Here is a 24051-nt window from a genome sequence, read left to right as displayed (position 1 = left end):
GTGACTGGGGTCTGATCTGAATGTTCCACTGGCATTTCTAGCCCACTTTGGCCCAAGTGGAACCACGGGTCTGCCCCCTAAATCTCCTCCTTGGCCCTCTCAGTCCGTGACACTGCCCTTCATCAGCGGCTCAAGCCAGAGGCCCAGAGCGGACCCAGCCGTCAGCAAGTCCTGCCGGCTCCTCTGCCACAGTGACTCACGCGGGCCCCGGTCTCTCCACCTTCAGAACCACACCCTCTCAGGCCAGGATGACGGCACAGCCTCCTAACTTATCTCCCTGCTGCCACTCCCGCGTCCCCCCAAATTACCTCCTGCAGCAGCCGGAGGCCCTTCCTACCACGTCAACCCCAACACATCACTCTCCTGCTTCCTGCCCTTCCTTGGATGCCTTCCTGTCAGCTAAGGATGCATTCAAAGTCCTAACCTGGCTGTCCACGCCCCGAATGATCAGGCCCAGGCGTCCCCTTCCTTCCCCATCGCCCCCATCCCCCCCATACTGGGGATGTCAGTTATGCCAAAACAACCTGCCTCTTCCTGCCTCTGCACGCGCTGTTCCCTCTGCCTGGGATGCTCTTCCGGGCATCTCCATCGAGCCAGGTACCTCCCCGCACACAGTACCCACAGTTCAGCACCTACGGGTCACTCCATAGAAGGGAGCAAAACAGGCTGAGACCCTCTCCCGACCTAGGGATCTCATTTCCCATGACTTTCTTGAGTCAATGACTCCATTTCTGAGGAACCACTGGGAGTTGGGAACTCCACTTCCCATCAGCACCTGGGGCTGAGGTGGTCAGAGCCTCGGTTCCCAACCTGGGGAGAATCAGGCTAAGGAAAACCTGACAGCGGAGTCCTGAGAAACTACATCTCCCAGGAGGTCTCCAGAATGGCTCTCCTGACAGTGAGGCGGCCAGCACCACATAGCTTGCTGGGAATTGTAGTCCAGCAATCTAGGGGTGGGAGACCCCACCTTCAAGGGTGGCAGTGTTGTTACAGCGCTAAGGGGCCTTTGCCCCGGATGTCTGTGGCCAGGAGGCAAGGCTAAGATCCAGGCCTTTCGGGATCCTCCACACCCCACTGGGAGCACTTGACAGTAGGGGTTCGACCCCTCAGGAACAGAGGACAGAGCACGGGGAGTAACTGCAGTTCTGGATGCCCTGGCGCCACAGCTTCCCTTCCAGCAGCTTCTTGGTCCAGGGCCTGCCTGGAGTTGTGGTTTCTTGTACCAAAGCCTCCTCACCTGCAGACCTGGACGAAGGAGGGAGACGCAGGGTCTCCCAACACCCCTCTCAAGATCATGTGCTTTTGTTCTTTGGGGATACCATGCATACCCCAAACTGGAAGGCAACGGGGGACAGGCCTGGACCTGGGGCTCAGGGGACCCTACCCTCCAAGGAGGCAGTCCTCACACTTCTGGAGGCTGTCAGATTCCTGGGAAAGGAGATGGTAGAAAAACGCAGGTTCTCAGCGCTCTCCCTGCCCGCTGTAAAATGGCCTCCGAAGGAGGGTCCTCTAGTGCCTGAGAAATGGGGTTCAACTGGCCTAGAGCCCTGCCCTTCTGGCCCCAAAGTCCTGCCACGTCTGTACTGGCCCCAACCCCTTTCTGACACCGCTGACCGCCTGCCCAGCCCTCCGAGCAAGCCTTCCCCAATCCCCAGGCCTTCTCTCTTCTTTTTTCCAGATTCACCCTCCCCACAACCTCCCAGAGCAGCTCCTCTTTGGAAATCCTCCAGCTCTGGTTTCCCCCAAAGCACGAGCCCAGCCCACCAGATACCACGCGTCGTTCCTCAAAGACCACAAGCCCGCGAGAGCAGCAGTGGGACCGCATCGGCCTGGCTCCTTGCTCTGAAGAGCCACCGAGAATGAGCGTCAGACCTCGTCCCCCCGCCCGGCCCAGCGTACCTGCGGGCTCAGCACCCAGCGGTTCTAACTCCACGCTCACTCCAGCCACGTTCAACTTCTGTCTTCGCTCCACCTCCGCAGGCTAAGCGCGCAACCAAAACCCAGCCATCCTGGGGTTGGAGAGGCCCCGTGGGGCTACACAGCACCCTCTCCCCACCTGCTGTGAGAGCCACCGAACCATCAGCGTTCCTGGCCCCGGGCACAGATGAAAGCTGCCGGGCCAGCTCCGCCAAGCACCTTAGCCCCATCAACCCCGAGAAATGAGGTGGTCCGCAGGCCACGAGTGGTTAAATAATTAATATTACCAATGGCGTGTTAATTACAAATAACGAGAGAGGAGCTAGAGATGATGGATCTTCCAAACGGGGAACCAGGATCCGCAGCCCCGGGGCCCAGGGGTCCGGCCACCCGGGCGGGGCAGCTCCGTAATAAATAATGGAGTTGGGGGCAGGGGGTCAGGGCTGCTCCTGCTTCTTCTTGACAGAAATCCGCTTCTTCCTTGCTGCCAACATCTCATAGAAGGGGTCCACGCTCACGGCGGCCCTGGGGAAGGGGCGGGATCCCAGGGTGAGGGCTGAGGCGTCGGGGCGCAGCCCCCCAACCCTCCCAAGGTCTCTGGGGGCCCAGGCTCACTGGATGGACTTGATCCACTCGTCCTTCTCCTCCTGCGTGGGGGCAGAGATCCGGTACACCATGTGGTTGCCCTCGACCACCCGGCCATCTGCCTCCGTCTTGCAGGCTTTGATTAGCTGCCCCTTGTTGTTGGGGATGTACAGCTCGAAGCAGTTCTGGGGAGACACGGGAGAGGCAGGGCAGCGGGGAAGAGCCGGCCCTGGGGCCTGAGGTGCTCCCCCGCGGCGGCGGGACGGGGACAGGGAGGGTCTTACTGGTTTCCGGGGGTCGTCCACTTCGCGGATGCTCAGATTCTCCAGCGGGATGATGCCTCGGGGCTCTTTGTCCTGACCCAACGAGGGTGAGCAGACTCAGACCTCCCTCCCGAGCCTCCCCGGAAGCCCCGCCCCGGCCCCGCCCCCGGCCCCGCCCTCACCGTAGTGTATTCAAAGTAGTAGAGGCAGTTGTCAGTGAGGATAAACCAGCGGCGCTTCCACGTCTTCACCCGGCCCCCTGGAAGGGAAGGGGGGGAGGGGGCCTGGGCTCAACGGGGGGACGGGGCCTCTGGGAGGGCGGGGAGGGCGGGAGAGACAGAGCCGAGCGGGAAGGTGGCCTAGGACAGAGCGTGGGAAGACAGACAAGCAGGGACAGGCGTGTCGTGTTGGGGGACCCCGGGGAACCGGCCCACTCCCAGCGTGGGCCTCTACACTCTCTAAGGCTGTCCGTCCACCCGGGGCCCGGGAGTCCGAGCCTCCAGCCCCCCTCACATGGGCAGCCCCCTCCCCTTGTGTCCTGCCGGGGACAGGCCTTGTACCTACCTCCTGGGGCAGACAGCGAGAAAGCAGGCAGGACCAGGCGAGAAGGGAAGGCGGAGGAAGGGGGTGCCCCGCGAGCCGCAGGGTGGGCGAGGGAAGGGGTGCGCAGGGGGTGGCCCAGAGAGAGACAGGAACAGCAGAGAGACAGGCAGGGAGGGAGGCAGGGAGGGAGGGAGAGAGAGGGAAGAAAACCAGTTACATCCACATGAGGGGGGACCCCTGCCGGACCCCCTCCCTCCCAGGAAGGCCAAGGATCCGGAGCCGCACTGAGGCCAATCGGCTTAATCCCCAGGATGCATCCGAGGCCAAGGGGGGGGTCCTCCACTGCCAAGGTGAAGAGGTCTCGACCCGGAGGTCATCCCCACAAAGCTGAAGACAAAACTCCCCAGTCCTTGGGTCAGGGTGGGTGTGGGGGACTCACATTCAGGGGAGTACAAACCAGCTGTGTGACCTTAGGACAGCTACTTGCCCTCTCTGGACTCCAATGTGGAGACACACTCCAGGCCATACCTTCCTGCTTCAAAGTGACCTGCTTCTGGGCTCCGTGTGGTCCCCAAAGGATTAAACAGCAGCAATAACGACTTTGACTAACCGTCTTTGTGGGTATGACCACCACCACCGAGTCCCTTTCCTATTTCAGTGTTTTAAGAGGTGCTTTTTTTTTTTTTAATGACCTTGTGATGACCTGGCCAGAGATCTGGATCTAAGGCCACCTCTGCCCTGCGGGCCGCTGGACAGTGGCCGAGCTGCGATTTCCTCATCTAAGAAATGGGAAGGATTCCTGCTGACAGGAGCGGTCTGGAGGGGAACCAGCCCCTCCTGCTTTTCTTTCCACCCCCTCGCCACCAGGGGCGCCACTTGGCCTTCCTTGAAGAATCGAAACTGGCCCCAGACCCCTCGGACCCGTGAGCCTCTCTGGAGCTGATGCAGATAGATCATCAGCCAGCATGGGGCCTGGGAAGAGTGACTGGCATTCTTTATGCCCCCGTTGCCAGAGAAGGGATTCCTCAATCTGAGAGCACAGCTGGGGGGAAGAGGGTGCTGAAAGGGGTGGGTGGTGAGACCTGAAGGGAGCAAAGCCCTGCTTTGATCCCCTGCTTGGGGCTGGAAGCTTCCTCTGCTCCCCCCCCCCCGCTCCACCCCCTCACTGTCCAGGCTCACAGTCTCCACTGCCTGCACTGGATGGTAATTCCTCACCAGAGTCTCTGCCTCCCTGAAACAGCTGTTCTCCGCTTCCCTATTAAAAACCCAGCGGGACCAACTATTACCAGACACAGCTCCGAGCCAGCAGCTCTCAACCTTGGCCAGCACTGGAACCCCTGGGGAGCTTTGGACATGACGGATGGCCTGTCCTGCACAGAAGCCTGACTTCACGGGTCTGTGACCTGGTTACTGCGGTTTTCAGAGCTCCCAGGGGGAATCTCCAGGCAGCCGAGGGTTAAGAGTCACTCCAATCCTCAGACAACTGCACCTACAGGACCTCTGCTAAGTGACCTTGAACTTGCTGATGCCCCGTTCTCTAAAGGTGGATGGACCCCCGCCCCATCTGCCCCATTCTGGTGTTCTGGGTTCATCTGAGCCAGCCAGGGCAGTCCCCTTCCCACCAGGAACCAATCCAGCCAGCTGAGAGGTCCAGGGGGCAGGCTGCCCAGGTTTCCTCCCTCTGCAGGCTCTTTTCTGCCTCCTGTGGGTAATGTTCTGCCTTTTTTTTTTTTTTTTTTTTTCCTTAAGGCCGAACCTGCAGCATATGGAGGTTCCCAAGCTAGGGGTCTAATCGGAGGTGTAGCTGCCAGCCTACACCACAGCCACGGCAACACCAGATCTGAGCCTCGTCTGTGACCTACACACACAGCTCATGGCAACACTGGATCCTTAACCCACTGAGCAAGGTCAGGGATCAAACACGCAACCTCATGGATACCAGTCAGATTTGTTTCTGCTGAGCTAAGGTGACAACTCCTGGGCCGTGTTCTGGGCAGGTACACTACCTCTGGAGCAGCCACCTTGCTGCTGGGCTGATGAGGAGGCAGCAGACGGTGAGGGCAGACTCGATGGTCTCCCAGTGGGTCTAGCCTGGAACCTGATTCCCCGCCAAGTGAGCCAAGAGGCGCCTGGGTGCCTTGGCCCCTTGGGTTGTTTTCTGCTCCCTGAGAGCATCGTGAGCGAACCCTCCTCCAGAGGGGGACCATGCTGCTGGCATCTCGACTGTGCCCTCAGGGCTGGAACAGGGCCTGGCCTAGGGGAGGGCTTCCTGAAGGATAGGCGGGCAGCCAGAAGGGGTTAGTGGGCCCTGAACGTGTGCCCGGCAGGCCTGATCGTCTTTTTGGGTGTGGAGACTGGAGGTTCAGAGAGGTCAAATCACTGGCCTAAGGTCACACAGTGGGCAGGTGCGAAAGCTGAGTCCAGAGCCCGGGGCCCAGCAGCCTCCCGCCCTGCAGAGGCAGAGTCAGGAGGGGACGTACCCAGCTTGAGGAGCCAGCCCTCCCGGTCCGGGTTGAAGAAGGTGTGAGTCAGGTCGTTGCCGTCGTCCTCGGGAATCTTGAACGGCTCATTTCGGATGCTGTCGTAGAGGTTCTGAGAGGCCAAGGAGCAGTCAGTGACTCCAGGCTCCGGGGACCAGCCCGGGGCTACCTGGCAGGGGGTGGGGGCTCCAACAGCCCGGGCACCACTGAGACCTGGGGTGGGAGAGCCCCAAAGGGAGCAGGAGAGGAGCCCGGGGATGAAAGGGAAGCAGAAGACGGAAGACTGGAGGGAGCTCCGAGGAGGAGAGAGAGATGCTGAGACAGACACAGCAGGAGCTGCTGAGTGCTGAGAGACAAGGACGGCGACACAGGGACAGACCGGGCCACCAAAAAGAGCCAGCAGGCCCATGAGCGACAGAAACAGGAAACAGAGAGACGAAGACGGGCAGCCAGACGGAAGGAAAGAGAAGCGGCGACCAAGCGGGCGTGAGCACACACACACACACACCATCCGCGGGCGATGGTGTTCCTGGCAGGAGGCCGGGCAGGAAGAGGGACAGGGCTGGGGGGCTGGGGGACGGGAGGGCGACCTGACCCTGAGCAGCTCCTCGGGCAGGTCCCCGCCCTCGTTGATGCCCCGGTTCATGGCCACGAAGCGCTCCAGGCCCGGCTTGTCCCGGACGTTGGGGTTGTGGAGGCTGGTGTTCAGCATGATCACAGCGAAGGACAGCACGTAGCACGTGTCTGCACCAGAGGCGGGAGGAGGTGACGCGGGCCTGTGGGCCCCCGGGACCCAAGGGGTCAAGCCCCCAGCTCCCTCCTCCCCAGGACCCGGGTGCCGGGGCCCCCACCTGTGGACTGGAAAACCCCGGGGTTGCACAGGCAGTAGCGCTGGGCAAAGGCTTCCATCATGCGGTCGATCTTCTGGGCCTCTCCAGGGAGGCGGAAGCTCCAGAGAAATTGCCTGCGTCAGAGAGGAGCTGGGTATGGATGCAGTCCCTGGGACAGGAACTGGCCAAGGAGGGCTCCATACGTGGGGTAGACCTGACCGCTGAGTATTGGCCATGAAACTTTGGGGGGATTTACATAGTGACAGCCTCTTTCTTTCTACCAAGGTTGTTCAACAGGTCTGATGGCTGACAGGGGCTTCTGCTACCATGTGGAGGAGGGTCGGCAGAAAGCAATGCCCACTCTGTGGCAAAAACAAGCGAGAGAGAGGATGACAAGTTGCCCTTCATCATCTTTTTTTTTTTTTTTTTTTTTGGTTTTTTTGTTATTTCTTCGGGCCGCTCCCGCGGCATATGGAGGTTCCCAGGCTAGGGGTCGAATCGGAGCTGTAGCCACCGGCCTACGTCAGAGCCACAGCAACGCGGGATCCGAGCTGCGTCTGCAACCTACACCACAGCTCACGGCAACGCTGGATTGTTAACCCATTGAGCAAGGGCAGGGACCGAACCCGCAACCTCATGGTTCCTAGTTGGATTCGTTAACCACTGCGCCACGACGGGAACTCCCCTTCATCATCTTCTGAACACCTGGATACAGCTATGCCTGAAGGAGGCCCTACCGTGGACTCTGGAGTCACGTGAGGCAATCCATTCCCTACTTTTCGTGGCCATTTTTGTTTTGAGTAGGGGTCATTGCTTGTAGAGCAAGCCAACAGGGACCTTCCTGCCCTTCCAACCCTGCCCTCCTCACCTGAGGGCCTGCACCAGATTGAGGTCGGTGAACTCGTGCAGATCCACAAAGGCATGGAGCACTGCCAGGTTCAACTCTTCCCTGGGAAGACAGGGACAAAGTCACGCACAGGAGGGAGTCTCCAGGGGTGGGTGGGAGTGGACAAGAGGCAAAGCACCGGGAGGCTGTGCCCCCTCTTCCGCACAGCGGCTGCCCCTGCAGGCAGTGAAAGTTCCGGCCGGGCCCCCCCACAGGCCTGGCACCTGGGCAGGGATACTCCGAACGCTCCTGGGGGGACCGCCTGCCGCAAGAACCCTGCTGTGGCTGGAATTCTGCACAGCTGGGAGAAACGCAGCAAACACATGCTCCGCCAGCCTCCACAGATGCCCAGAGCCAGTGCCCCAGCCTGCAGACATCCACGGCCAGTCCCTGTGCACCCGAGAGGCTCACCAAATGACCCCCGTGATACCAGACATCCAACCGTCTCCACACACGCCCTCAGATCATGGACAATCCCGGGGCAGGCAGAGATGACCCCCGCATCCCCTAGGTGTCCAGACCGTCCCCAGGCACCCCCGAGGTCCCCAGTCTCTTCACCGCAGATATCCAGAAGGTTCCACACCCCCTAGAGGTCTGCACAATCCCTGTGATCCCAGACACCGACGGATGGTCCTGGGCACCGCAGCTGTTCAGGCGGTCTCCACCCCCCAGAGCCTCACAGAAGGTCCCCAGACACCCTGGGTGTCCAGACAGGTGCCGTATCCCAACATCCATGATGGTCCCCACGTGCCCAGGTATCCGTAAACCCCTGGGAACCCCAGACAGCCATCCACTCCTGCCGACGTCTCACATACTCTACACTTCTAGGTGCCCCACACACACCCTGGAGGGCCACATGGCCCTCACGCTCACGGACGTCCACGGGGCCCCCATGTTCCCCAGATATCCACCGGCAGCCCCCACGCTTCCCAGCTGTCCACATGGTTCCCGTGCACGCCTGCGGTCTACACGTGCTTCGCACGCTCCCGCAACACTTGCAGGTGTTCTCAACTGTCTCCCGACATAAATGGATGGTCCCCCACGCGGCCCAGATGTCCACAAAGGTCCCCAAGCCCCCTAGATGCTCGCAGATGGTCCCCAGGCTCCCCAGAAGGTCTCTGGCTCCCCCAGACCCGTGTCAGTTCCTTTTGCCAGTCCAGCCGGCTGGGCCTCTCCTCGGGAGGCGCTGGCAGTCCGAGGGCAGGAGCTGGGTGCGAGCGGTAGGGGTGGGGTGGGGGCTCACCTCTCCCCCAGGTAGTCCCCGATGGCCGTCTTGTTCAGGCCTTCGCCCTTGTACAGGAAGCGGGCGATCTCCTCGGGGGTGTTCTGTAGAAGTTCATTCTCCACCAGGAACTGGATCCCCTGGTGGGCGGGGGTGGGGGCTGGGTCTCAGGGCCGGCGTGCTGGGCAGGCCACTTCCCACCAAAGTCTCAGAACCCTCAGCCTCCGAACCCACCCCCCATGCCCAACAGAGCAGGGCCGAGTTTCATTTCCAAGCTTTGCCCAGGTCCGTACTTAGCATCATCCCTCCCACGTCATAGCCTTTGCCTGGTTAATGCCAGCCCCGCCCTTCCCCAACTCCCCCCAGCCCAGCAGGGTCTGGCAAGAAACAGGAGCTCCAAAAATGTTTGCTGGTTGACTGAACAAACTACAACTACTTCAGGCAAGCAGAATAAAGTGGGAGTTCCTGCTGTGGCACAACAGGATTAGCAGCATTTCTGCAGCACCAGGACACAGGTTTGATTCCCCAGCCTGGCACTGTGGGTTAAACGATCCGGCACTGCTGCAGCTGCAGCACTGGTTACAAGAGCGGCCTGGATCTGATCCCTGGCCACATGTCCCAGGGCAGCCAAAAATGGAAAGGAAAAAAAAAAAAAAAGAAAAAAGGAATAAAGTGGAAAACCATTAGTAGTCAAGTGCTGTGAGGGCCAGGCCTCAGGCCAGACTAGGGCTTTTTCTGGCTCTCCTGATGCCACGAGGATCCCCACTGTGGCTACACCTCACTCTGGATTGTGTATCCAGGTCTAGGGGCTCCTGGAGGGCAAGACAGGGTCAAAGTCTTCTCTGGGTCCCCGGCCTTGCCTAGCAGAGGGACGGGCCCCAGGCAGGCCTCAGAAAATGGGCGTAAAATGAAAGAATGAATGAACAAACATTTTTCTTCCATTCGGGGAACACTAATTCATCCTTCAAACCTGACCTGAATACCCCCTCCTCAGGGAAGCCCTCTTTGATGCCACCAGGCTTCCTGCTCTGAACATCCATGGCCCTGGTACCTCTCTCTCTGTTATGGCACCTGTCAACCCTCCTTTGCTCATGTCCCTGTCCACGTTCCCTACCAGACTCAACTGAGTTCCTCCTGGGGACTCCAGATTACATCAGAAGTGGGTCCAGGGAGTTCCCGTCGTGGCGCAGTGGTTAACGAATCCAACTAGGAACCATGAGGTTGAGGGTTCGGTCCCTGCCCTTGCTCAGTGGGTTAAGGATCCGGCGTTGCTGTGAGCTGTGGTGTAGGTTGCAGACGCGGCTCGGATCCCGCGTTGCTGTGGCTCTGGCGTAGGCCGGTGGCTACAGCTCCGATTCAACCCCTAGCCTGGGAACCTCCATATGCCGCGGGAGCGGCCCAAGAACCAAGAGATAGCAACAATAACAACAACAACAACAAAAAAAAAAAAAAAGAAGTGGGTCCAGAAATATGAGCAAAAAGGGGAAGAGGACCTCCCACGCAGAGGATCAGGCACAAGCAAAGGTCAGGGGACAGAGGGACAGCCAATATCTGAATCCAGGGATCAGGCCCGAGTCTGTCCACCACCACACCTCTGCTACCTGGAGATGCCAGAATCCCTGTCTGTCTTCCTGGCTGATCCCAGCCCTGTGGTCCCAAGCACCTTTTTGGGGTCCATGTTGAACTTCTTCCTGCCCATTGCCATCTTCCGGTTCCGCTGCAAGGTCTTGCTGCAGGGGCAGAGAGTGCAGGATGGAGGGTCAATGCCTGTGCATCTCCGGCCCAAGCCAAGCCCCCTGACCCCCAGGATCCCGGCCCCAGCCCTCACCTGCCCTCATTGGCCTCCAGCCCCTCGACTTCGCTCATGGCTTCGCTGAGCTCCTCCCGCAGGCGCTGGATCTCCACCAGCAGCTCCTGCTTCCGCCGCCGGATGTTCTCCAGCTCCATCCGCTCCTCGGGAGTCAGGTCCGGGGGCTCTGGGGAAGAGGGTCGGGGGTGGGGGGGGTCAGTTCTGGGGACCCCAAACCCGGATGTCTGCCATCTGCGGGAGGACAGGGGTGGGGGTGGGGGATGGGCAGGACGTCTAGGTTCGGGGAGGATGAGGGTCCAGCCTCCTCCGTCTGCTGGAAGAAGGGGTTGGGGGCCTAGATTCCTCAATCCAGAGATGGAAGGGCTGGGAATCCAAACTCTTTAGTCCGGGGGTGGAGGAAGGGGACTGGGAGCCTCAACTCAGGTCTGCGGGGAGCAAAAAAGGGCTGGAAGCTTGAGCTACGGTCCATTACTTGACAGGGGGCTGAGGCCTTGGTTTTCTGCCTCCATTCTCGGCGAGGGAGCTGAGGGTCTGGGTGTCCGGACTCCTGGGTCCATGGAAAGTAACTATGGCAGGGGAAGCTGATGACAGCTGGCAAGAGTTAAGGAAGGGGGCGGGGCATCGGAAGCCCCCGCCCCCGCCTTAGCGGGCTCTCGGTAGGCCCCAAGATTTCTCCCCACCCCACCGCCCCCAGAAGCCCCCCTTCCCGCTCCCAGCAGGCACTGGGCTCGCCCGGCCCCTCCAGAGGGAATGGTTCCGCCCCGGGCCTCGCCTCCACCGCTCCATCCCACCCCCTCCCGCCGCCACCGGAAACAGGCTCGGCCCAAACAATGGCCTGGAACGCCCCAGTCTCCAGCCCCGCCGGAAGCGCGTCCCAGGCCCCACAAAAGCAAGGCGACGACGGGGCCGAAAGGCTCAGCAAGGCGCGCTACGGGGAGAACGTTCGCGGCGGAACCTTCGGGGCGAAACTCTCCATCCACTTGCAGCCGGCCCCGCCCCTCCCCGACTCACCGTAGACACCGTCCTCCATGGCGGCTAGGAAGGCCCGCGGGGAGTCCGGGGCGGTCCCGCCGGTCGGGCCTGGATCCGCGTTGGCCCGCGGGCTCGGGTGAGCCCGCTCAAACGCCCCGGGAGCCACCGCCGCCTCCTCAGCGCCAGTCCTCAGCGCTGAAAAGACTCTCCCTTCGTCTCCCAACCGCCCCGCCAGTAGGGACCGCCCCTCGTTTTGACACCGCCCAATCTACGGCGGGACTTCTCGCCTGCCCCGCCTCCGATATCAAAGGATCGCCCTCCACGGCCAATAGACGCACAAGGAGTAGATATAGCCGTGTCCGGCAGGAGGTAGATGGTCTGCGAGGCCAATCGGAATGCTGGCAGGGGACCGGGTCCCGCCTCCGAAACTAAAGAAAGCACTTGGCTGGCTTGCAAGCCAATGAGAAGCCTCGGAAAGGAGTTGCGTGAGAAGAGAGAGAGGAATACGCCTGCGCAAGGGCTGCGGGCATTTAGGATACCATTCAACTGAGCCCCGCCTCCACCAATACGTTGCTAGGGGGCGGTACCTTATTAGGCTTGTTGCCAGGGGGCGGGGCACAACCATTGGTTGTTTCTGTGAGTCACATCTCCTAGCAGGCATAGCTGGCTTTTGACCGCAGTGGTTGCCATGCAACCGAGAGCGGCTTTGGCTCACCTTTCTTTGGGCCTCCTTCCTCTGGGCACTGGCCCCTCCGATCTCTTACCCCTTCCCATGGCCTCCCCATCAACCTCAGCCTCTTCATAGTCAAAGAGTGGTGAAACAAAAGACATTCTTTCTTCCAAATGCTAGCTTTTTGGTCCCTGTCTTGGAGAATGGGACAATAGGAGAAGGCCAGATACAGTGAAAACGTAGGCTCTGCCTTCCCAGAGCCGGCTGCCTCTCAATTTCCTCCCTCTCTCCCCCGAATTCCTCCCCTTATTTTACCACCCTACACCACCCCCGCCCCAGGACAACTCCCCTTTCCTCGGCATCCTCCCACCTTTCATTCCTCCCCCTTACTGTCCTCTCCAACCCGGCTCAGCTCACTTTCCCCTCCTCTCAAAGTCTTGTTCTTCTTAAACTCCTCCCTCCTCTCCGAGCCCTGCATCTGAGGACATTTCCCCTCCCCCACCTCTCATTCCCTTTCCTTGCAGGCAAAACGGGTGCAGGGACCTGGTTCAGATGGAGAAACTGGGCAAAAACCGCCTCTTCCCTCGCTCCCCAGGCCCTGTCATGGACAGATCCCTAATTGGGTCTGAGGTGCTGTCTGGGCCTGGTCCTCATTCAACGTCCCTGAACCAGGCAGGTGGGGACAGATTCCCAGCCAGGACCTGGTTAAGCTGACAGATTAGACACGGACCTTCCTAATCCCCTCAATGACCTTTATGAGTGGCTCAAGCCTGCCCTCCCCAGCGAGTGGAAACCCGGGTTGCGCCAGGCCCAATCCCACCCTCTCTCCTTCCAAGCAGAACCCTTTTTCTGTCCCTTTACCCCCAACTTAACACCCTCTTCATGCCTCTGTTTCCGTTGCCCCACAATACCTACCCCAACCATCCCGAGATGGGGGAGCAGCCAGCTAATTAATCCCATCCGGTTATTAGGTGGGGATTCAGAAGGATAAAGGGAGGTGGGAAAGCCGGAAGGGGGGACTGGGGTTGATGCAGCACTGGGACAGGCTGATGGGCAATGACAGTGCCTGCCCTCAATTCTGGGACACAGGGGTGGGAACGTGTCCTCCCTGGCACCGGCTCCTTTTGCAGCTGGCTCCCAGCCTCCTGGGCACTTAGGTAGATAGCGGCATGGACAGGGGCCAGATCCAAGGACTCACACCCCAGAAGCACACTCCGAGACACATTGTTAGGGCTCCCAGTGATTGAATCTAGGGGACAGTCTCCCCCAAACACATACATTCCCCTGACATTCTGCATCCAGTGTTCCTGTGGCTGTGGCACAGGCTGGCAGCTGCAGCTGTGATTCGACCCTTAGCCTGGGAACTTCCATATGTCACCCGTGTGGCCCTAAAAAGAAAAGAAAAAAAAAGAAGTACCTCCCCCTACACCCCCACCCCCAGCTGCAGCAGAGAGGAAGTGCTTCTGGCCATTAGCCGCAACTCACACTCCCCCTTGCCTTCGCATCAGCCGGACATCCAAGTTCAGATCCAGCTTCAGAGAGCATCTCCCATCCCACGTGCCCTTGGAAGGCCAGGCCTTCTAGCCCCAGGAGAGCTCGGGAATCTCCAGTCCCCTCAACCCCACCCCACCCTCAGCCAAGTAAGGAATCATCCTAGTGGAAAAGCCCTTGGAGAACTATGTGTTCCCACATCCCGATTTGACAGATGGGGCAACAGAGGAGAGGGGAGCGATTCACTCAAGGTCACAGTCGGTTGAAGCAGTGCTGGGATTTAGAGCAAAGTTTCCTGGATCCTGGTAAAGGTCTCTACTTAGCTCAAACTCAATTTGTGCCCTTTTTATTTATTTATTTTTTCATTTGTATGGCCACACCCCCTGCATGTGGAAGTTCCTGGGCCAGGGATTGACTCCACGCTGCAGCAGAGACCTAAGCCACAGCTGCGGCGACACTGGATCTTCTAGCCCACTGTGCCGGGCTGGGGATCAAACCCTCGCCTCTGCAGTGATACCAGCTGCTGCAGTCAGATTCTTAACCCACTGCAACATCTTAGGAACTCCAAGCTCACTTTCTAATTTTTCTTAGGAACCACAGGAAAAAACAGATAGATATCTTTATTTATATTATTTATATACATAATACACATATGTATAACATCTTTAAGAAATAGACACATATCACTAGGTGGAAGATTCCAGAGCACTGTAGATTCACCAGCCTCAGGCCTCTCCCTTCCCTTGCCAGTAACTAGCCCTGTTCCCCACAGTGTCTTTCTGGGGTCCTCACCTTCTAGGTCAGCCTAGCAACGTGGTCTGTCAAATCCTGAATCCACCTGCTAGAACCGCTCAAGTTCTAGAAGTGGATTAGAACTTCCAGGTTTTAATCAGGGACAGCTCTGGATCCCTGGAGCCCCGATTCCTTTTGGCATTACAGAACCACCAAGAAGTCATCCATCCTCATCCGTATTCACCACGGCCCTGGGCAAACCAGAACCAGCCAATCTCAGACGTCTAGAACCGTCCATGCTTCCTTGACTCCGATCAATCCAGAGCCGCAGACTCTTGGTTCCTTTGGATATTCTAGAATGGCACTTTTAAAAGACACAAAACCTGTGGATCATTTAGAAGCACGGATCATTCCCTCAGTTTGATGCTCTACAGCCAGTGGTCCAAAGTTAGCTAATATCAACAACTCCCAGTCTGCCACTTTAGTTCTGGTAGACCCACAGACACTCCATTGTTTTGTGCATTCTAGAAAGAGAACTCTAGTTTCTGGAGTAGTCCAACTCTTGGCTCAAAGCTGCCCGAGAATCACCAGTGCTTGCCTCTGTGGTCAATCTGGATTCACAGAATCTCAATTCTTGGATGTTTTGGAAGAACCAGGTCTTTTCTTGACTTGCAGTGAACATTCCATGTCATTGGTCCATCAAGATAGTCTTGACTTCTTGGGGCATTCCATAACTTTCCCTCCTTAGGTCGTCTAGTAAAAAAATGTTTTGCTACATGGCTGGCTGAATCTAGAAGCAACAGTCCCTTGAATCTTAGGTCAATTCAGACCAACAAATTCTAGATCTCTGTTGCTGCTTGAGATCAGCTGACGCCCTCCCCCAGAGGCAGCCTAGAGCACTGTTTCAGGATCCTGCTTAACAAACCAAACTGGCCATCTAGAGGAATCTAGAATTACCAGTCCTTGCCTCTTGGGTGGTCCAGCATTCTGGATCCCTCATCTCTGATGAGACTCCAGAATGGGGCTGTCAAAGGGGTCTTGGGAGGGAGCGCGGAATTTGGAGGAATTAAGGTCTGGTACGTCCATGGTGGGTCCGCGAGCCAAGGCAGAATATCACCACCTAGTCCTTTACCCAGCAGGCCTGCTGGTCTCAGAAAACACCTGTTCCCATCCCAGGAGAGGACCCAATCTCTCCATCTTGCTACCACCGGGAAGGGGGTACAAATAGAGGGATGCCAGCTTGCATCATGGAGGCAAGGTCAGCGCCAAGGTTGGTGTGAGTACTCGGGGGCTGGCAGCTCCATCTTCTGCCTCTGCCCCATCCCCCTCCGTGGCCTCCTCTTCCTCCTCTTCTTCCTGGCAGCAGCTCAGAGCAAGTTCATTCTCATAACAGAAGGCGGCCAGAGAGCCAGGGAAGCTTGACTTGGGGCTGTGGGAAGCCCGCTCAGCCCGTTCGTCCAGTTCCTTGGCGCTGCAGACAGGTGTCCCTGGGACCTCGTAAGTGCGATGGAAGTGGCGATAGTCGACCTCATACTGGGAGCCACGCTGGAAGAGGACTGGCTCAAAACGATGGCCCCAAAGCAGCTCACCAGGGAGGTAGGACGAACGACACTGTGTGGTCATAGCTGTGGCCTCGACCATGCCCTCGAGGATGACCACCAGCTCAAAGTCAGCCCGGGCCAGCTCAGCCCGTCCTAGTTCATACAGGGGACTGGCAGAGTCGATCTCGTGCACGATGGTGATGGGAGACACGAGGAAGATGCGGTCGGTGCCACCATCAAAGCCCACGTCTACGTCCTGGTGGTCCAGCGGTATGTACTCACCCTCTGGGGTCACTCGAGGCTGCGGCAAAAGGTGGCCCAAGACAGACAGCAGGGAGCGCAGACATCAACGGAGGCAGAGACAGCGACAGTGAGAAAGAGCAGAGCAGAGATCAGCAGGGGTGCGGAGAGTACACGGACCCAGAGAGGCGGGGTGGCGACCCAGAAAGAGAGGAGGACAGAGACCCAGAGAGAGGGAGATGGGGGTGCAGGGAAGGGGAGGATGGAGGCGCAGAGCAAGGAGGGACAGAGACGCAGAGAGGGTTTGGGGATGGAAGCCCAAGTTAAGAGGAAGACAGGGGAGGGAAAGAGACAGGGAAGGAGTCACATTGGCATAAGCCACAGAAATCAGCAAGGCAGAGACGGGGTTAAAGAGACACCAGAAAGTAAGAAGGACATCCAGCCAGCAAGCAAGTGGAGGAGGAGGGGAGGGATAGAAAAATGCCTTTCAATACACGCTGGAGAAAAATAAACCAGGACGGCAATCTAGGTCCAACAGCCTATGTTCCATCACTGCCTCAGGCTAGCCCCTGGGCTATCCACCTGCGCCCCCAACCCCACCAACTCCATTCGCGTGTGCAGCCGAGTATTTGTGTGGGGTGGGGCCTAACCCCAGGCCAGGTATTGGCAATTTCACCCCACCTTACCCAATGGTTTCACACCCACCTCCCAGGCCAGGTCAGTGCCCCACAGGCTTCTGGGAGAGATAGTGTCCCTCCTGGTCATGAATCCTCCTTTCTTAAGCAGGAGACAGAAGTGGGGGCTCCTGGGAGTTGTAGTTCCCACCACCACTTGGTCCTCCCTCTCCCCCAAGTCCAGCCTCAGCCCAGGGTTCTCAAGTGTCCTGACTTGGACAAGGGCAGCTACTGCGCCAGAATTTGTTTGGGCAGTTTGATCAAAATTCTAGAAACACTAAGTCACCTTCATCAGACGCGGGAGGGAGCCACTGCCCCAGGGGCCAACAGGAGCTGTAGTTTTTTTGTTTGTTTTGGTGTTCTGCTGAGAAGCTAACATTCAAGAGTTTCACAAACCCTGCCCTGTACTTCTGTGACCAGGAGGCAGGTGGGAGGGTCTGGGCCACTGAGGTGGGGAATGAAGTCTCCCACAACTGCTGCAGGACCCCGAGTCCAGAGGCCATGGAGAGTTGCTTTCCCTGGCTGTACAGGTATGAGCAGCCCCGCCACCCTCAGGCCTATATCACCCACAAGCTCATGGGGGCCTGGCCTCAGTCACAGGCCTCGCTCTGTACCGCAATATCTTCTGGGAAATGGAAACCTGAGCAGTGGTTTACACCACCCACCAAACCACAATGCCTCCTCAAAACACCCCAGATAGGCACTTTCCCTGCCTCCAGAGGCTTCTGGGAATTGTAGTTCAAGGCTTGGACCGTCCAGCTCCGAATTTCCCACAATTCCATAGGAGGTCCATCCTCAAGCCCCAAGAAGCTCTTTATGTCTCAAAATCTGTCTCAAGTCTAGCCCCCCAGGAAGAAACGATCAGAGACCTCTCTCTCGGGGTTACAACTTCTACAATGGCTCGGGGAACCATCCTCAGCCTAGAAGGTGGGGGCGGAAGGGTCCGGGTCAGAGAGGCTGCTGGGAATTGTAGTCCAGGTTCCCTCCAGGCTCGACTCACCTGCCGCCTAGACCTACAATTCTCACCATCCCCGGAGGCACCCCCTCCCCTCAACCTCGTGGCTTCCGAGGGTGGGTCTCGCACCTGCAGCAGCTGCGCCCGCACGTGGGCTTCGACGAGGTGGCTGCGACGCAGGTTGCCGACGCGCCACATGAGGCAGAGGCGGCGGTCGCGCAGCGCCACGACGGCGTTCTCGCTGAAGACCAGCGTCTCGTTGCGCTTCTTGGGCTTGGCCATCTTGGCCATGACGGCGCCCACGACAAAGGCGTCCAGCACGCAGCCGGCGATGCACTGCAGCACCACAGCGGCCACGGCGGCCGGGCACTCCTCGGTGACGCTGCGCACGCCGTAGCCGATTGACGTCTGCGTCTCCAGCGCGAAGAGGAAAGCGGCCAGGAAGCTGGCCACCTGCGAGAAGCACGGCGCGGGCGGCGGCGGGGCGGCCAGGTCGCCGTGCAGGGAGGCAATGAGCCAGAAGGCCAGGCCGAAAAGCAGCCAGGAAGCGAGGAAGGAGCAGGAGAAGAGCAGACACATCCAGCGCCAGCGCACGTCCACGCACGTGGTGAACAGGTCGCTCAGGTAGCGGGCGCCCTGGCCGCCCAGGTTCACGAAGCGCACGTTGCAGTGCCCGTCCTTCTTGACGAAGCGCCCGCGACGCCGCCCTACCGGCGACGGCGCCGGCGCCCACCCGTTGCGGCACAGCTCCGGCCCGGCCTCCTCCTCGTCGCGCGCCGGGTTGTCCCTCGGCTCCCGGGCGCCGCTGAGGCGGCGCAGGGCCCTGGCCAGGCCCATTGGGCGGGGACACCCCCTCCACTTGGCCTAGCGGGGGGCGGGCGCCCCGAACCTGTGGGGACAAGAAACGGCGTGCCAGGTGTGCCACCACTTCAGGGGTGCCAGGAATGGATGGGCTCATTGGCCTGGCATGCTCCCTGGGCTTTAGGGGACTCATCTGGCAAATAGGTGGATAGATCGGAACTGCAGGGCATCAACAAGAAGGATAACAGGAGATACCTGTATAGTAACAATAGCAGCACAACTATAGGCGTAACAGCAATACTGTCGGTGTTACAGCAAGCGCTGCAGTAATTAGAGTGGACATTTATACAGCGCCAGACTCTGTCTTAAACACTTGTGAACTCCCATATTTGAGCTTCTGCAATGCAGACATTTTTATCCCCATTTTACAAATGAGAAAACTGAGGTACAGAGCCATCTGTCGAACTTGCCCAAGGTCATGGCTGAATAAGCTGGTGTTTGAGTGCTGGCCATCCAGCTCCAGAGTCCACGTTCATAAAGACGAAATGGTCACAGAAGAAGAGAACAAACTTATGGTTACCAAAGGGGAAAGGGAGTTGGGGGGTGGGTGGGGAGAGGATAAATTAGGAGTTTGGGATTGACAGACACACACTACTGCACATGAAGGAGACTTAAAAAGGACCTGCAACATAGCACAGGCAACTGTTTAATTCCCTGTAATGGACAAGATCTGAAAAAGAATGTATATGTACACACGTATGTAACTGAATCACTTTGCTGTACACCTGAAACTAATGCAACATTGGAAATCCACTACACTGCAATAAAAATGAATAAAAGAATGAAAGAACAAAAGACAAAGTGATAATTGCTGCTCACCATGGAGTCAGCGTGGAGAGATGAGCCTGGGCTCTGAGGTCACCCGTGGTTCAAAAGCTCAGAAAGCACAAGCAACAAAAGGAAATACATACATAACTTGAATTTCATCAAAGTGAAAAACTTGGAGTTCCCACTGTGGTGCAATGGGATTGGCAGTCTCTGCAGCACCAGGACTCAGGTTTCATCCCCGGCTCAGCGCAACAGGTTGAAGGATCTGGTGTCGCCACAGCTGTGGCTCTGATCTGATTCTGGGCCCAGGAACTCCATATGCTGTGGGGCGGCCAAAAAAGAAAAAGAGAAGAAAAACGTTTGTGCTTCCAAGGACTCTAAGATGAAAGTGAAAAGTCAGCCCACTAATGGAAAAACAGTTGCATATCGTATCCAAGAAATTTGTATCTAAAACATATAAGGAGTGCTTAGAAGTCAATAAGACAACCCAACTTTAAAATGGGCACAGGGGAGTTCCTGTTATGACTCATCGGTAACGAACCCGACTACTATACATGAGAACGCCGGTTCAATCCCCAGCCTCACTCAGTGGGTTAAGGATCCCGCATTGCCATGAGCTGTGGTGTAGGTCACAGACGGCTCAGATCCCGAGTTGCTGTGGCTGTGGTGTAGGCCAGCAGCTGTAGCTCCAGTTCGACCCCTAGCCCGGGAACCTCCATATGCCACGAGTGCAGCCCTAAAAAGCAAATAAAATGGGCAAAGGATCTAAAATAGACATTTCTCCAAAAAAAGATAAGAGTTGAACGACATGGGTCCACTTATATGCAGATTGTTTCCCAGTAAATACTGCAGTAGTACTCTGTGGTCTCTAGTTGGTTGAATGCTTGGATTCAGAACCATGGAGACAGGAGGATGGGTTTCCAGCTGTGCAGAGGTCAGCACTCCTAACCCCCATGTTACTTGAGGCTCAACTGTACAGATAGTAAGCACATGAAAAGAATCGACATTATGCCATCTGGGAAATGCAAATCAAAACCACCAGCCATGAGGAGTTCTCGTTGTGGCTCAGCGGAAATGAATCCGACTAGTATCCACAAGGGCGCAGGTTCGATCCCTGGCCTCGCTCAGTGGGTTGAGGATCTGGTGTTGCCGTGACCTGTGGTGTAGGTCGCAGACGCAGCTCGGATCTGGAGTTGTTGTGGCTGTGGTGTAGCCTGGCAGCTGCAGCGCCAATTCGACCCCTAGCCTGGGAACCTCCATATGCCACGAGTGCGGCCCTAAAAATAAAATAAAATAAAAAAATCCACGAGATTACACTTTATGACCACTTAGGATGGCTGTGAAAATTGGAAAAAACAAAAACAGAAAAGCTCCAAGGATGAGGAGACAGTGGCACCCTCCTAAGCTACTGGTGGAATGAAAAGTGTGTAGCTGGTGTGGAAAATCGTCTGGCAGTTCCTTAAATGGGTAAACAGGATTACCATGTATCCCAGCAATTCCACCCCAGGTATGTACTTGAGAGAAAAACAAGTGTCCACAGGTGTTCATAGAAGCATCATTCAACTATAGCCAAAAGACGGGAACAACCTAAATATCTGTCAATTGAGGGATGAATAAATAAAATGTGATATATCCACACAATGGAATACTACCCAGCAATAAAAAAAAAAAAATTAAGCAATAGATGCTACAACATGGATGAACCTTGAAAACATCATGGTAAGTGAAAGACACAAAAGACCGTATATTATATATTTCCATGAGTATGAAATAGCCAGAATGGGTAAATCTATACCCTGAGGAAGTAGAAGAGTGGTGCCCAGGACTGGGGAGATGGAGGGATTGGGGAGTGAGAGCCAGAGGAATGGAGTTTCTTATTGGGGTGATGAAAATGTCTAAAATTGATTGAGGGAGTTCCCTGGTGGCTCAGCAAGTTAAGGATCTTGCATTATCACCACTCTGGCTCTGGTTACAGCTGTGGCACAGGTTTGACCCATGGCCCGGGAACTGCCACATGCCACAGGTGTGGCTGAAACAATAAAAAATAAATTAAAACCGATTGTGGTGATGGTTGCACATCTCTGCATATACTAAAAATATTACAGTGCAGTGTGAATGGTATGGCATGTGAATTCAATTTCTTTTTTTTTAAACAACCAGTGTGATGTATTTTATTTTTTCTTTTTTCCCCCTAGTTTTTTACATTCTTTTTTTTTTTTTTTTTTTTTTTTTTTTTTAAAGTGGCTACACCGGTGGCACATGGAAGTTCCCCAGGCCAGGGACTGACTCCTAGCCGAAGCCACGGCAACACTGGTTCCCACTGTGCCAGGCTGGGGATGGAACCCACTCCTCCACAGTGACCAGAGCCCTCCCCCCCGCCCCCCGTCAAATTCTTAACCCACTGCACCACAGCGGGAACTCCATGTGAATTCTATTTCAGTGAAGCTCTTACAAGAAACCAAAATATACAATAAAACCCAGGCTCAGCCCTGACTCTCAGGTCACGGGCAAGCCTCTCTGAACCTCAGTTTCCTCAACTGTAAAATGGGGGAATTGGACTTCTTCAAGGTCAGGAAGGGCCTTCCTGGCTCCGTTGCTGACACACTGGGTGCCCTGGGACCACTGGCTTCCTTTTCTGGAGCCTCAGTTTGTTCATCTGTGGAATGGGGATTTTGAAAACCCCACCTTGAAAGGAAGAGGGATTCAGAAGAAGGAACTCAGCCTTTTCCAGGTTGAATCCCAGCTCAGGCACTTACTAGTTGTATGACTGGTGGCAAGTCACGTCCCTTCCTGAACCTTGGTTCCCTCATTTGAGAGATGGAGGCAACCCTAGCAGCTGAACCAGGGTTGGAGGGGTGGGGAGGGGAGGGGAGGAGGAAGGAAGGGGCCCGCGTGACCTACGGGCCTCACTGGCCTCCAGCAGCTGCAGGGTTAACATGTGGCTCCGTGGAGGAGGGACTGCAGGGACCTGCTGGGCTGGGGGGCTGAATGGCTTGCACAGCCATCATTTCCATCAATACCTACCACGCGCCTATGCACCTGAGCCCCTGTGCCAGGCTCTGGGGATCCTCATGGGCTTCTTGGCATGGCTGGGGGCACTCACGCCAAGGAGAGGGCTATGAGTGGCTGCCAAGTTCAACAGCAATGGGTACCCAGCCCCTCCCTCACCTCTGGGGCTCTCTGCCCCTGCTGTCCGGGACCACCCAGGCAGCCCCACCAGGTAGTCGTTTCTTAGGCCCATTCTACAGAGGCTCAGGTCAGAGTAGGCTGGGCCTGGCCGTGTTCCACGCCCATGATAAGCCCCAACTCTCCTTTTTTCACCCTCAGCTACTCTGGACATTAGCTTGTTCCTGCAAAGGGGGAACTGAGGTCAGCGCAGGCTCTACATCCGCAGGCCGCTCCAAGCCCGGAGTCCCCGCACTGCACCAGCCCCCTCTCAGGGGTCACCTAACGACACGGTGGAGTGGGGGAGGCAGGTGACCCGCAGGGCCTCCTCACACCCACTCACCACCTCTGGCCACAGCCTTTGGATGTGGGGACTTGCCTCTCACAATAAACCAAACTGAGGCGCAGAGGTCTGTCTCTTGTCCCAGGTCCCTCAGCCAAGGAGTGACAAACTCTGGCCTCCCAACCCCTTCCTGGTGCCAAAGCCCGGGGAACAGACCTGACCATGAACCACCTGCTGGTCCACTCCTGTTTCCCAAGCACCCGAGTTCTGAGCCTTACTGAGCACAAGAGCTGTCTGCAGCCCGCCCACCAGGCTCCATCACACCCCACCCACCGCTCACCTTGGATGCTGGGAGGTCAAGATCATCCCCCCAGTTCACAGGTTGGGGAGCAGGCTCAGAGGCCCGGCCAGACCCACGAAGTGCCAGGAGTGTGCTGCCGGCTTGGGTCCTGGGCCTTTCCGACCCAGGGCTCCGCCTTCTTAAATCCCCCCACACTACCCTCAGACCCGTGAGGCAGACGTAGTCTTGTCCGTTTCACAGAGAAGGGGGCCCTTTACCTCCAAGGGGGTCCTGTCTGCCCCCCGACATGGCCCAGCCAGCAGGCAGTGGATGGGACCTGGCCTCAGGGCACACTCACCAGGGGCAGCAGGATCCAAGGGAAGAGGATCCAGAGCCTCAAGCCCTCCCCACCTCCACCTCCCCCTGACCTGGGAGAGCAGCTTAATGTTTCCATATAAAGGCGACACGGGGCTTAAGGTGCATCAACTTCGTGTCAAAGTCACTGTCTAATCTGGGGCTGAGGAGCCCCGCCCCCACCCCAGAGCAGCACTTTCACACGCTCCCTGAGACCCTGGCTGTCCCCCCTCGGCCCCCCACTCACCAGTGGGGTGCGGGCAGCCAGCTGGAGGCAGAGATTGACGGGAGGCTGAGACCCCATCGGGGTCACAGGAACCCAGAGGTGCAGAGGTCCCGAGAGAGGGGGACAGGAAAGAGGCAGGCAGGTGAGGTGCCATCGGGCAGAGACGTGATTGCGTCTTGGGAAACGGAAAGACTGGAAGTGTGGAGTCGGCAGATGGAGGCAGAGATGGGACGAGAGGGCGGGTGGTGCGGTGGGGAGGGAGGCAGTGAAAAGGGGCAGGAAGAGGAGATGTGCTTGGACCTG

The 24051-nt window shown here is 57.4% G+C and overlaps 2 protein-coding genes across 4 annotated transcripts; both read right to left on the bottom strand.

Moving 5' to 3' along the window:
* Positions 1-2181: 2181 nt before the first annotated feature.
* On the bottom strand, positions 2182-11711 carry CYTH2 (cytohesin 2). Of its 2 annotated transcripts, none has more exons than XM_005664661.4 (12): positions 11009-11711; positions 10555-10702; positions 10390-10456; positions 8748-8866; positions 7487-7567; positions 6640-6752; positions 6384-6532; positions 5789-5900; positions 2948-3024; positions 2787-2858; positions 2533-2687; positions 2182-2442 (listed from the first exon to the last, which is right to left on the bottom strand). In XM_005664661.4, exons 1-12 carry the CDS (start codon positions 11091-11093, stop codon positions 2355-2357), a joined length of 1266 nt encoding a protein of 421 aa, XP_005664718.3. In that variant the 5' UTR covers positions 11094-11711; the 3' UTR covers positions 2182-2354.
* A 2563-nt stretch (positions 11712-14274) lies between these two features.
* On the bottom strand, positions 14275-23906 carry KCNJ14 (potassium inwardly rectifying channel subfamily J member 14). Of its 2 annotated transcripts, none has more exons than XR_014806580.1 (3): positions 17941-18789; positions 15359-16243; positions 14275-14994 (listed from the first exon to the last, which is right to left on the bottom strand). XR_014806580.1 is itself a non-coding variant. In XM_084961755.1 (3 exons), the coding sequence occupies exons 2-3, from the start codon at positions 18646-18648 to the stop codon at positions 15647-15649; spliced, it is 1305 nt and encodes a 434-aa protein (XP_084817881.1). In that variant the 5' UTR covers positions 18649-18700; positions 23770-23906; the 3' UTR covers positions 14275-15646. The 2 variants fall into 2 exon arrangements, 1 of the variants encoding a protein (XP_084817881.1); XM_084961755.1 differs by adding an exon at positions 23770-23906 and having other exon boundaries at positions 14275-16243; positions 17941-18700.
* Positions 23907-24051: the final 145 nt, after the last annotated feature.

The sequence above is a fragment of the Sus scrofa genome, chromosome 6 (assembly GCF_054392235.1).
Source record: "Sus scrofa isolate SSC_HxYL_T2T_F1_AM1 chromosome 6, Sscrofa_HxYL_maternal_Yorkshire_Landrace_v2.0, whole genome shotgun sequence".
Classification (NCBI taxonomy): domain Eukaryota; kingdom Metazoa; phylum Chordata; class Mammalia; order Artiodactyla; family Suidae; genus Sus; species Sus scrofa.
The sequence above is the reverse complement of the archived record's forward strand: the minus strand, read 5'-3'. Positions and strand labels throughout refer to the sequence as shown.